General features: G+C 42.1%; 1 protein-coding gene across 5 annotated transcripts in view; it reads left to right on the top strand.

Annotated features, from left to right (window-relative positions):
• LOC111158513 (RAS guanyl releasing protein 3) overlaps nucleotides 1–11,966 on the top strand; it is a 105,535-nt gene extending 93,569 nt beyond the window's left edge. For 4 of the 5 annotated variants that reach the window (XM_022520586.1, XM_022520588.1, XM_022520585.1 and 1 more), the window contains exons 15-18: nucleotides 3,360–3,396; nucleotides 5,494–5,619; nucleotides 5,958–6,322; nucleotides 10,061–11,966. In XM_022520586.1, coding sequence (XP_022376294.1) covers nucleotides 3,360–3,396; nucleotides 5,494–5,619; nucleotides 5,958–6,322; nucleotides 10,061–10,069 — 537 coding nt within the window. In that variant the 3' untranslated portion in view covers nucleotides 10,070–11,966. The remainder of the gene's footprint in view (nucleotides 1–3,359; nucleotides 3,397–5,493; nucleotides 5,620–5,957; nucleotides 6,323–10,060) is intronic. The other variant, XM_022520589.1, reaches the window with a different exon arrangement.
• Nucleotides 11,967–12,998: the final 1,032 nt, after the last annotated feature.

Here is a 12,998-nt window from a genome sequence, read left to right as displayed (position 1 = left end):
CTGACTCATCAGAGCAGGTTTGCTGGTATCAGGTTCTTGATGCTTCTGTGATAAGGTAGAAAGCTCTGGACTTGGAGTCTGGGACCCTGACTTTGAATCTCAAGTCTGCCCTTTTTAAAGTTTTTGTCCTTGAGCAAATTATTGATCATCTTTGAGTCTCTGTTTTCCTATCTGTGAAAGTGGGTTTAAACTTACATATCATAGAGCACCTGGGTGGCTCAGTAGGTTGGACATCTGCCTTTGGTTCAGGTCATGATCTCAGGGTCCTGGGACTGAGCCTCATGTCAGGCTCTTTGCTTAGCAGACAGTCTGCTTCTCCCTCTCCCTCTGTGCCTCCCCCTGCTCATGCTCTCTCTCTCTCAAATAAAAAAAAAAAAAATCTTAAAAAAAAAACTTACCATGTTGTTATGATCATTAAATGACATCAAGCATGCTCAGAGTTAATACTTCTCTTTTAAAAGTACTCCATGATTACTTTTGGAGTTTAACTGAAATTAAGTCATTTAAAGTTTTAATAGCCCTGTTTATTCTTCAAAATATATTTAATTTCATGGATGTGATTTGATTTAATCTTCACACACACACACACACACACACACACAAGTTCATTGGTTTTCAGTGGGAATTTATAAGTTTAGATGTGTCACTGAAAGAATTGCGGGTGAAGGCAAGGAATCATTTTTCTGTGCCAGGACCACCTGCCTTTAAAATAAATTCCATTTTAGGGGTAAGCAAAACAAGCACTATTTGAAGTATATTTATCTTAGAATTAGAATTCCCAAACTGAACAAGTTTTGCTAATTCCCTTGTTTTGGGGTCTGGGAAGGTAAGTGACTTCTGTATAATTGCAGGGAGCATTAGCAGAAGGATCATGAGTCATACACACTTATGTGCCCTGGACTCCCAGCCCAGTGCTCCTCACACCATAGTCCCTCCAAATCCTAAAGCAACCTGAGCTCTCAAATCAAAGGACTGTAGGAAATAGTCCTATATACCCATCTCCATGAGGTCCCTGTCTCCTGTCAGGGCTGGCACACTGACCCAGAGCCCCTTCCTGCCTTGTGCTGTCTCCTAGCCATTGAGGAGCATTAGCAAGCAGTGCCCGGAGTGTCCCTCCTGATAGGACTCAGGCTTCATTCTGTGTTTTCTAGCAGTTCCTGCAACTATGCTAATAATGTGCCATATCTGGGTATTAGAATTCTTCTTCTTAAATCTTAACCTTCCTTGTCCTAAATCGGTGGTTTTTACTCATACACAAAACACCCAGGAGCAGTGGCTTCCTGTCCTTCCCTCCTGTGACCCAAGTCTTCGTTCCCTGCTCACTAGCAGCAAGACCTTGCCAAGTGGCTTCACCTCTCTAGAGCCCAGTGTATACATACATAGTGTTCAGCGAGTGAGTACACATAAAAAGCTTAAGACTGTGCCTCTCACGCAACAGGAGTTCAATATGTTAGCTATCATTATTACGGTTATTTCTATCATCAAGGGCTCTGTGAGGAAACAATATCTTATCACTGCAGAGTGTTCCAGATGTGGGACCTTGCAGATTATTTAATTTTCTGGACCATCCCACTCACCTTTTATGCGAGAGAAGCAAACTAGATTACGTTGAAGATCCCTGAATCTCTGACATGATATGATTACCCCAATGCCACTTCCCTTTTCTGTATAGACTGCTCCTGACCTCTTCCCGTCACTGAGTTACTGAGGCCTTGCTTCCAGTTAGTTGTCTTAATAATCCTTCCTTCCCAGGACACATTTCCATCTTAATAATATACTCCGAAGGACCCGATAACTTTTTTTTTTTTTAAGATTGCATTTATTTATTTGTGTGAGAGAGAGAGCACAGGCAGGCAGCGTGGCAGGCAGAGGCAGAGAGAGAAGCAGGCTCCCCGCAGAGCAAGGAGCCTGATGCCGGACTCGATCCCAGGACCCCAGGATCATGACCCGAGCCGAAGGCAGTGGCTTAACCAACTGAGCCACCCAGGCGTCCCAGGACCCTGATAACTTTTTTTTTTTTTTAAAGATTTTATTTATTTATTTGACAGACAGAGATCACAAGTAGGCAGAGAGGCAGGCAGAGAGAGAGGAAGGGAAGCAGGCTCCCTGCTGAGCAGAGAGCCCGATGCGGGACTCAATCCCAGGACCCTGGGATCATGACCTGAGCTGAAGGCAGCAGCTTAACACACTGAGCCACCCAGGCGCCCAACCCTGATAACTTTTAAGACTCAAAGGAATCATTTTCTGCTGGTGGAATTTCCGGGTCAGAGGGTAAGGATCAGTCTTCTTGATGCCTCGAGTCACTTCACACTGGCAAGTCTTCATTCTTCTTACAGGGAGGGCCGTGATGACACCACTCAGGGCATTGTTCCCCTATCACACGTGTAAATGACACCCCCGCAGCCCCAGTAGGCCACCAGCCCTGTTTCTTTCAAAATCATTTTATTAAATAGATATCAGTCACCTAACCTAACCACTAAAAGGTTAAAAACAGGAGTTCTTCCAGCTTGAGTTAAGCCCACTGAATTCATCAATATTATATGTTTCTGTCTGGGGGACCCACGTGCCATGCTGAGGGAGACACGGGGAAGAACACGGTGTGTCAGGAGGGCGAACACACTACCCGCAGGACGATCCTCTGAATCAGTTGGGCAAACACCCCCCCTTCTTAAACTATGAGCCCCTGCATCTCTCCTGAGACACTCCTCACTTCCTACATCCTGCTTCCTGCGTGGTTGGCAGAATCACAGCCTTAACTGCATCAGCCTGAGCCCTGACACAGGCCAAACACTGAGCAATCAGAGAATGGATGCATGAACAAATAGGTCTTTTCCCTTTTCTGTATTCTTTCAAGATACAAATGCTACTTTGGAAAAGAACCTAGTGCCACGCAAATACTTTAGTGGGATATACGTCCCATCCGTTGCCTAATTTCCTGTAGGGGGCGCCAAGAGCAGCTGCAGTGATTCAAAAGAAGGCAGAGGGAGCTGGGGGCTTCCAAAAACATGGAGAGTTTCCCCCTGTGCATTGTGCTGAGAGCGCATTATACCAAAGTCCAATAAATGTACCCGTGTCAGTTTCCCATCCCGGCTCCCATTTGGCTTCCAGAAAGAAAAGGGAAGCAAAGTTGTTATCACCCCAGCTGGAGTGAGCTTCTGTCTGACAGGAAGGGTGTCAGGATCAGCTACATCCTGTCTGTGCTCCGCCAACCATCATGCTTCCCAGGACTTACTTCCTTCTCTCTGGCGGCGGGGGCGGGGCGGGAGTGGGTTGTGGGGGGCGGTTGTTTGTTTGTTTGTTTTTGTTTTTTTCCAGATTTTAATTCAGGTTCTCTGACATTCTTTTGTCTCTTGTTACAGCTCTGGGGCATAATCAAGCAAGGATATAAATGCAAAGGTAAATCAATGTTATTTTGTAAAATTTTAAAATGTGACATTCAGGGCAGGAATCAAATCTGTCTGATGAAACCACAAAAACTCTTGGCATCATGGAGACCTCGGTTCTTTGGGCCACGGGCAACTGAAGAGATAACACGTCTAGGAAGAAAAATCTAACAACCTGGAGTTTTGGAGAGTCCCAATTGGAATTTTATAGTTTGTTGCAAGAGCAAGCAAACCACCCTTATCAACCCGCATACATGTGGCCTCATCTCTAGGATGACTTATGAATCCTCAGCACAGAATTAGGGTGGGGTTTCTGGAGTGGGAAAGGCCTAACCAAAATACCATATAAAAGAACTTTGACCTTCATGGGAATAAGGAGACACTCATTTCCATAATACGTATACCTTTCTTTCCGCTCTCATAGGTAGCTTTTCCTATCTCCACCAAATCACAGATGATGATGAGAAAAGAAGAGAAGCCTTAAAACTTATTTTTGTCCCTTTCAGTGAATTTGTTCATATAGTTCCCCATTTAATTGAAATTTAGAAACAAATAAATATATACTTGATATATAAATATCAATCAAGTATATCAAGTATAAATATATACTTGATAAATGCAATACAGATTCATCTTAATAAGCACTCAGGACTTTGTTACTGTGTATGCATATATGATCATCATTTATTACTGGTGTTTACGAAATTGCTGGACAGGTAATGCACATTATTTGTACTGGTGGTTTTAAGAATCTGACAATGCTCTTGAAAGATATAGCTACAAAAGGAAACATCTTCATCACAGAATGCCTTCAGATTAATACTATTCCTTTATGGTGCCTTTTTCCTCCCTTCTAGCTATTTTTCAGGATTTGGCCCTTGTATTGTATGAACAGAGTTCCCTAAAGCTAGATGGGAGCCACCTTTTAGTCTCAAAAACCTTCCCTTTAATTTCTGGTATGTTGTCTGAGTGTAACTTGGATTGTTACTTGCAAGCTGCAAAGATACTGCAGTATCTTACCACCTAGCCATAGTTTTATTCTGGTTTCTGACCCTTATCCTCTAAAAAGACACACACACACACACACACACACACACTTTTATGAAGACGAAAATCAATTAAGCCCTTGGAACATCTTTGTATATACAGTATGTTCTCTTAAAGGCAATGGAATGAAAAACCTAATTAAAATAGATTGAACATTTCATTATAATTCCATGATGTCATTACAAGAGCATTTGAAATAAGACCATTTGGGGGGAAAGCAAGTATTGGAAAGAATTAGAAAGGTCCTGTTTGATAGTGAGTGAGAAATATGCTCTTTAAATTGATCCTATCTGTTCAGTAATTCTAAGAGAAATGTAGGACCCTCTATGGGAAATAATTGTGTTGTTCTTTTCCAAAGCAGCCAAAGTTTTCTACCCCAAGTGGCAATTAATAGTCTACTTTGTTAACTAAAGTGATCTAATGGGACTTTTTCACAGTCTGCTGCTGTTTCAAAGCCATAATCAACTCTGGAACCTGATCCTGGGCATAAGCCCACCTTGTTTTCTGTTTCTATGGCAAAGAAAGAAAGCAGGAGATAAAATCACTTGTTCTGGAAAAGATTTGGAGGAATGAAGAAGAATTAAAAAATGCAAGTGAATACTAAATGAACACCTCGCTATGACTGATCAGAGGTGGCTGTTGGTCCTGGGAGACACTGGAAGCTGGGGTTTCTTTCCCTCATTCTGGCTCAGGGAGCCTCTTGGTGGAGAATCTGTCTTGGCCTGGGAGAGAACCCCCGTCCCATGGGATTTACATTCTGTTTGGGGCAAAGGCAACTCCCCCGTAGGTCTGTCCCCTGCTTGTTTGCTCCCTAGCACCTCAGTGAATTGTGCAGAGGAAGAAGTGGAGGAAATGTGCGAGAAATCCCAAGAAGGCTAACAAGCCCCACTGGCCCTTTTCCAGCCCCTGGCCACACCCTGCAGGCCTTGGCCGGACTCTGAGTCAACACAGGAAGGGAGATGGGAGGCCACAGCTGGCAGCTCAGGTGGCACCCGGGAAGCCCAGGCAGCACCCGATGCCCATGGTTCCCACTAATCATCTGTGATACTGTGGAATTTTTCAGACTGTGGAGCCAATTGTCACAAACAGTGCAAAGACCTCCTGGTTCTGGCCTGCAGGAGATTTACCCGGGCGCCCTCCTTGGGTAGTAGTCATGGGTCACTGCCTGGAAGTCCCTCGCTGCCCCCAGGTAATAGCCTCTGCTTTCTTTTCTACCTTGATTTCTTTCTGCTCGCCTTCTTGCACTTGGGCTTCCATTGGGTTCTGGATCTGAACCTGGTCAGTGTCATTATCGACATCAAGACCTACTTCGGGGTGAGTAGCTATGGCTACAGCCTTGACGCCCACTTGCTGCTCTCTGCTTTCGGGTCTCACTTCTATGCAACTCCCCTGCAGCCCGTTTGGGTCTGCCTCTGGTCTGTCCCTCTAGGGTCTTGACCATCAGACTCCTGTTGTTTGCCCCAACTTTGATGGTTCGCTCTAAAGTGATCAGATGTCAAATAATCACAACAGCCTTTCCCCCTCCAGTGCAGGATGAGGTGTTTGAGTTCCCTGGTGTCGCTGCTGGACACCGAGACCTGGATAGCAGAGCCATCACACTGGTCACAGGCTCTTCTCGCAAGATCTCCGTGCGGCTGCAGCGGGCTACCACCAGCCAGGCCACCCAGACCGAACCTGTATGGTCCGAGGCCGGCTGGGGAGACTCAGGGTCCCACACCTTCCCCAAAATGAAATCCAAATTCCATGACAAAGCAGCAAAGGACAAAGGTTTTGCCAAGTGGGAAAACGAGAAGCCCAGAGTGCAGGCTGGCGTGGATGTTGTTGACCGGGGCACGGAGTTCGAGCCTGACCAGGATGAAGCAGACGTGGGTGAGATGAGACAGGACGGTGAGGTCAGTGCTGGGTCAAACCACAAGTAATATCACAAGAAAGAGGCTGAGAGGGGCTGAGATGAGCATTATAGTGAGTCCAGGAGACAGCCTCGTAGTTTTGAGAGCTGAATGGTTGGGCATTAATACATACCACTTTTCATCTTGCTGTTGGCTAGTTTTGTGATCCCAGGAAAATGATTTCTTCTCTTTGCACCACAGTTTCATCATGTCTAAAATGGAACCAGATGGGTTCTAAAGCTTAGTGAGGCTGCCATTTCTGGGTACTGAAATGATGTCCCAGGGATCCATGACTTACTGCGTGTATCCAAGAGACCAGTGCCCTGTACCAACCAGTGTAGTTTTCCAAGCTAGAATCAGGGCCAAACTCAGGATTGGGGAGGGAGAGTGATGGGCAGTGGAAGCAAAAGATTTGCAGATAGAGAAGCAGCATTGGAAACTCTTGCCCTCAATTAAAAAAAAAAAGAGGCTTTGACAGCACCATGGAGAAGGGCGTGGTGAGAAGCAGAGACATGAGCGCCTCAAGGTTCTATAAGCCAGGCTCGGCTCCACATAAATATTACAGTCACATCTTCCAAGCATATGGAATTTGTTAGAATAAGCTGAAAATATAAATTGATTCAAGATAGACTTAGATAAATTTATTAGTCAACAGTCCGTAGTGTATTAAGAAAAAAGATTTGGGGAAATTGGTGTCGTATTCTTAACGTTTCAAGCTGTGCCATGGAGGGCAGCCATCGCCTCTCTATGGAGTCATCGTCATAAACAGAATTATTGGGTTAGGCAGAGATCCTACTGGATCAAGCCAGTACTCTTTATTCTTATGGGTGGTCCTCCACATTCCATTCTGTAGGTCACCTAAACACGCAGTCTCCTTGGTTTCCCACCATGAGAAAAACCCCGATGACCTTTAACCAAAATTCCTCTAGTTCCTTCCTCATTGAAGACAATTAATAAGGAGGCCACAATTTATCTTCAGTTTTAGGCAGTTTACTGTAAGTCCCTGCTGAGCCATTTCTTTTTCCTTTCTTTTAACACCAACTTTTGAAAACACCATAATTGAAACCTCATTTATGTACGATAAAACATACTCATTTAGGGGCACCTGGGTAGGTGGCTCAGTGGGTTAAGCCTCTGCCTTTGGCTCAGGTCATGATCCCAGGTCCTGGGATCAAGCCCCACATCGGGCTCTCTGCTCAGTGAAGAGCCTGCTTCCCTCTCTCTTTCTCTGCCTCCCTCTCTGCCTACTTGTGCTCTATTTCTCTGTCAAATAAATAAATAAAATCTTTAAATAAATAAAGTGTATATATAATTTATTGGTTTTCAGTAGTCACAGAGATACACAACCATCGTTACAATCTAATTATAGAATTTTTATATCATCCCCTGGGGGTGCCTGGATCATTTAGTTGGTTGAGCATCAGATTCTTGATTTTAGCTCAGGTCATGATCTCAGAGTCGTGGGATCACACCCCACATCAGGCTCCATGCTCACTGTGGAGTCTGCTTGTCCCTCTCCCTCTATTTCTCTCTCCACCCCCTCGTGCTCTCTCTCGCTCTAAAATAAATAAATAAATTAAATTGTTCAAAAAAAGAAAAGGAACGTTTACATCATCTCCAAACATACCCATTAGCAGTCACATCTCATCTCCCCTACCTCATCCCAGCCCTAAGCAACCCACTAATTTACTCTCTGTCCCTATAGATTTGCAATGCCAACTTTATTTTTAACATTTCTTCATTGATCATCTTGGCAAATATTTCAGTCCTATCCTTCCATTTCTTCTACTGGCCTGGCATAGTTCAAACTAGGAATATAAAAGTGAATAAGAAAATGTTCCTGGGGCCTCTGGATGGCTCAGTGGGTTGAGCCTCTGCCTTTGGCTTAGGTCGTGATCTCAGGATCCTGGGATCAAGCCCCACATTGGGCTCTCTGATCAGCAGCAAGCCTGCTTCCCCCTCTCTCTCTGCCTGCTTTTCTGCCTACTTGTGATCTGTCAAGTGAATGAATAAAATCTTTAAAAAAAAAAAAAAAAAGAAAGAAAATGTTCCTGATACTATGACAGAAGAAGATATTCTAGGTGAAGGGATCTGAACTTGCAGTCTCAAGAAGGGCCTCAAGGAATTCATGAAACTGTGTTATATTTTATGTGAAATTATGGACATATGCTCATTTTGGAAAAAGGGTCCACAGCATTGAGCAGATACTTAAGGGGGTCTATGACCCCCCCCAAAAAGTGAGAAATTGCTGTGCAAGATTCTTTGAAATAGTGCTAGTCATTCCAGCCTATAGAGGCTGTTTCCATGAGCAATGTAGTTATAATAAAATCTCAGGAAAAACAAGAGATTCTATGGGCAGAGTCATAGGATGCCTACCTAGAGCTTTCAAGATGGTGCTCACCTTATAAACCACCTCTGAATTCAGGGGAGTACCTGCTTTTGCTTAATAAACAGTGAAACGAGCTATGAGCTCAATTCTATTCTCCTAGCACTGTTCAGGGTACTTAAACCTTGCTCCTGGACAAGAGAAATTCTCAGCCTGTTCGATGTAGGACAATCACTTACATGAGTAGGATTTCCTGATCTTCAGTCTTTATAAGGAAATAGAGACAAAGATCTGGATTTTTTAAATTTAATTGTATTCTTTGAAAATCGAATATTTATATTCAAGTATTGTCTTATCCTTTCAGTTTTCTCATGTCATAAATCATAGAGATGGTTCACTGAGTACTAGTATTTAATTTCATGTGTGATAATTAAAGAACACAATATGTTTGTATATGTAATGCATATGGTATACAGTGTCCTCATCCAAATCAGTAACAGATGAAAAGATAATTACCCTTGTTGAGGAAAAAAAGGAAAAAGGAAAAAATGTGATGAAATTACATCAGAGTTGAATATGTAGACAAAGGGGTTTTCATATTTAAGAACTTTTTTCTGCCAGGCAAGGCAATGAGTGGCATTCAGAGAAGTGATCTACAGATTTATTATGTAGACTCAGATAATGTCTGTGAGTCCTATGAGTAAAAATGAGAAACTGACAGAAAAGAAAGCTGTGTTTGTAATCTGTGTATTTCCTTTGGTGGAGTTCCAGGATTTAAACTCATTTTAAAATTCAAGGGTCTGAACATTTTTTGTGACTATGCATATCATTTCACCAATGATCACTGAGGCGCTGGATGGCAGGGACAAATGTCAGGTCATGATTGCTCTCTTGGCAGTAAGAACATGTATATTTTCCTTCTAATGCTTCTTTGTTTTCCCTTATCTTCTGTTAAGTTAAATCTAATTAACAAATATTGTAGAAAGGCTAGGAAATCCTGGAGTAAACAGTCTGATATGTTTATGTATATCTCTCCCTATGTATCTCTCCATATATCTATGCAGATCCATATTGTTTTCCCTTACAGATTTTCTCAGTATCCTTATACAGATTTATGCTGTGGATTTCTAAGAGGGAAACCTCAACAAGAAGCGTTTCATAGACCAGTGTCTTGGGATGCACCTTATTTAGGGAGCGTTAATGTAAAGGACCTTGTTGGACTCCATAAGATTTAAGGTTTCATTAGCTGGGTAGATAGACTACATGGTCTTTTCATTCCCTCTAAATCTTAAGGGTACAAAGTACTGATGATTTGAGATGTTCCCTCAAATGTAACTGATAAGCCACTTTCTAAGAATATTCTTATTTGGTTAAATGTGATCCAGCCATACAACAGATTCTGATTCATATTTCAGGATGGCTGACTTCGGGCTGAGGACACTGGAGGCAATAATGTCAGCATTTGGAAGGAGCAAGATGAGAAAGTCTGAAGAACTCTCCAACTCAGGAAGTTATCTGAAAAGATATCTTGGACTTTGACTGCCTGATGACTCCATGGGGTTTTCCTGATTGGACTATGGGACCGAGGATTTACCACATGAACTATTTATTTCCTCCTCCCCAGGCCCTAGTTCAGGTGTCACCAGGTCTGGGTGATGTAGTTGGTAGATGTCTCCTGTATCTTTCCCAATTATATATGAGTGAAGTGAAAGCTTTTCTGCATGTACTTGATACACATTCTCTAAACTCTACTTTTTTGTGAGAATATTATTTCGGTATTTTTGTAAACTTTTGGTGGAGGAGGAATCAGTTTAGAGGGGTTTTGTTGTTGTTGTTGTTGTTTTGTGCTTTTTGGATGGGACCAGGACTTATTTTCTTGAGGGACAAGAAAGCTCTTTAGATCCTGGAATGAGGTGTTTCTTCTAACACAAGGAGATGTTTACATTGTTCTTACCCTACAGTGGCTATTACAATGTGTAACAAGTCATACATTTATATTCACATAAGTCTTACCAGTTCTGCATCATAAGGAAGCTATGACACAGCCATGAAAACTCTCCTGATATTTATAATTGTCGTGAGGGAAAATTAAGTGTATTTGTCTTAGCTGACTAGGTTTAGCCGTTTTTCTTAAGACTCCTGTTAAGATTGCCAGTAAAAAAATGTGGATAGTGATTACAAAATCAATTAAGTTTTCGGGGAATAAAATTTAGGAGAAAAGCAAACCACTTAGTGAAATGAAAAACAACCAGCAATTCTTTAAAAACTCAAAACAGTTTTAAGAACTTTATTAAAAACGAAAAGTTTTGGTTATAAAAGAGAGCTTTTGTCCTCTTCCTAAGAAATTGCCATCCATAATTAAAGAATAGTCATAGAAATCAAATCATCAGGAACCACCTTGGATTAATACTATTTCATTTCAGCTTTTAAAGTATCAGTATTTTCAGTGTCTCCCTTTGACCTAAACAACTAGGCATGGGTCTGTTTTTTACATGATTAGAGGACAAAGAACTTAGTTCAGGGTGTTCAAATAGGGAAAATGGATTGAGCCACTGGACAAGGGGAATGACCTGCTGCCATGTGGCCAGTGAGAAATTGTACCCACAGAAGTGCACTGGGGTTCATTGGGAGTTCAGATGTGTCTACCATATAAGACTGAATTTATTTCTGTTTGGCGCAGTCACTTCAGTAAAGAAATACCTTTCTTCTTTTTTTTCATTATATAAAATTGAGGACAGTTCTACTCACCCAACACTTGACCACTTGCTTGGGGCAGGTCCTGTGGTAGATGCACAAAGAAAAGCAACATTTGATTTCTACCCTCTGGAGAGATGGTGCCTTAAAGTACACTTCTGGATTTGCTAGCACAGACTTAATGGTGCCAAACAGATTGAGAAATCGATTTGCAGAAATATTGCAAATTAACTGAAGTTATTATTTGAGGGAGCTTTGAATAAACTACGTAATAAGAGAACTCACCATTTGCAAAGCACCTCAGAAAGCAAGCAGCCATCCCCAATGTTGGCTCTGTGTGTATATATTATCTATTCCTAGTCACAAATGCAATGAAATACAAACAGAAAATGGCAATTGAAGTACATGAAACATTCTTGTTTTCTTTTTTTTTAATTTTAAGAAAATTCAGGAAGAAAACTTGGATTGTTCTTTTTCCTCTCAAAGCGATTATTTCACTCGTCACTTAGTTTGGGTTATTTTTGAGTTTTCATATATAAGAAGAGTTTTATAGTGTCAGCTTTCCTGTGACAAAGATACTAAATGTACTTCAACTAAAAAAGAAATAAATATGAACAACAAAGAAAATGAAACAAACGGATATTTGTGTGCATACGTGTATATACACACAGGTACACACACACACTACTGTTATGACTTTGCTAAAGAAGAATGTGTCCACAATGAAGCTGCTTTGTAATGTTGGTTACATTATTTACTCACAATCAATGGTGACTCTGAGGTTTCCGATCTGTCAGTTTCCCATTAGCAGTAAGATAAGTAAATTCGGCAAACCCACAGCGAAGGGAAAAGAACTATGACGTCTGGTCCCTCCGGACTTCCCTTTTGTAGCTTTAATGATCATTAATACCTTTTAGGTGAAAGGCAAAAGCGAAACCAGATTCTTAACAGTGACTGTCGTTAGATACCAGGAGAGAGTATGTTAGATGCTGCAACTGGGACTACCTTGAAGAATGTACAAATTGGACTGATGCTTTTTTTTTTTTTTAGATCTGCCTAATCAGAGGGTGGGCCTAGTTGGTGTTGAACACTTTATGTTAGTGGTGGCCTCCTGATGCAATAATGTCCCCAGATGTCCAGGGTAACGGAGTCTCTCCAAAGGTCCAAAGGGCTTGCTGTGTAACAGTGAAGGCAGGACTCCTACGGAAGGGAGCACCCAACTGTTGTTGATGGTAGGAACCTTAGCATTCCTAAAACAAACACACTGATTTTTTTTTTTTAAGATTTTATTTATTTATTTGACAGAGAGATCACAAGCAGGCAGAGAGGCAGGCAGAGAGAGAGGAGGAAGCAGGCTCCCTGCTGAGCAGAGAGCCCGATGCGGGGCTCGATCCCGGGACTCCGAGATCATGACCGGAGCCGAAGGCAGCAGCTCAACCCACTGAGCCACCCAGGCGCCCCTGATTTTTGATTAAGGAGGTAAATTGGTCAAGAGAGATACTGCAACATGCCTCTAGCATATAATTCGCAATCGGATTTAAATCCTGTCTCTGAAAAAAAAAATTAAAAAGTTAAAAAAATAAATCCCGTCTCTGCCAGTTATAGTTGTGAAACCCTGGTCAAGTCGTGTACATCTGTTGGAGGCTCAGTTTCCTCCTT

Source organism: Enhydra lutris, unplaced genomic scaffold (genome assembly GCF_002288905.1).
Source record: "Enhydra lutris kenyoni isolate GAN:26980312 unplaced genomic scaffold, ASM228890v2 scaffoldscaffold59, whole genome shotgun sequence".
Taxonomy (NCBI): Eukaryota; Metazoa; Chordata; class Mammalia; order Carnivora; family Mustelidae; genus Enhydra; species Enhydra lutris.
Note: the sequence above shows the minus strand (reverse complement) of the source record. Positions and strands in the feature narration are given on the sequence as shown.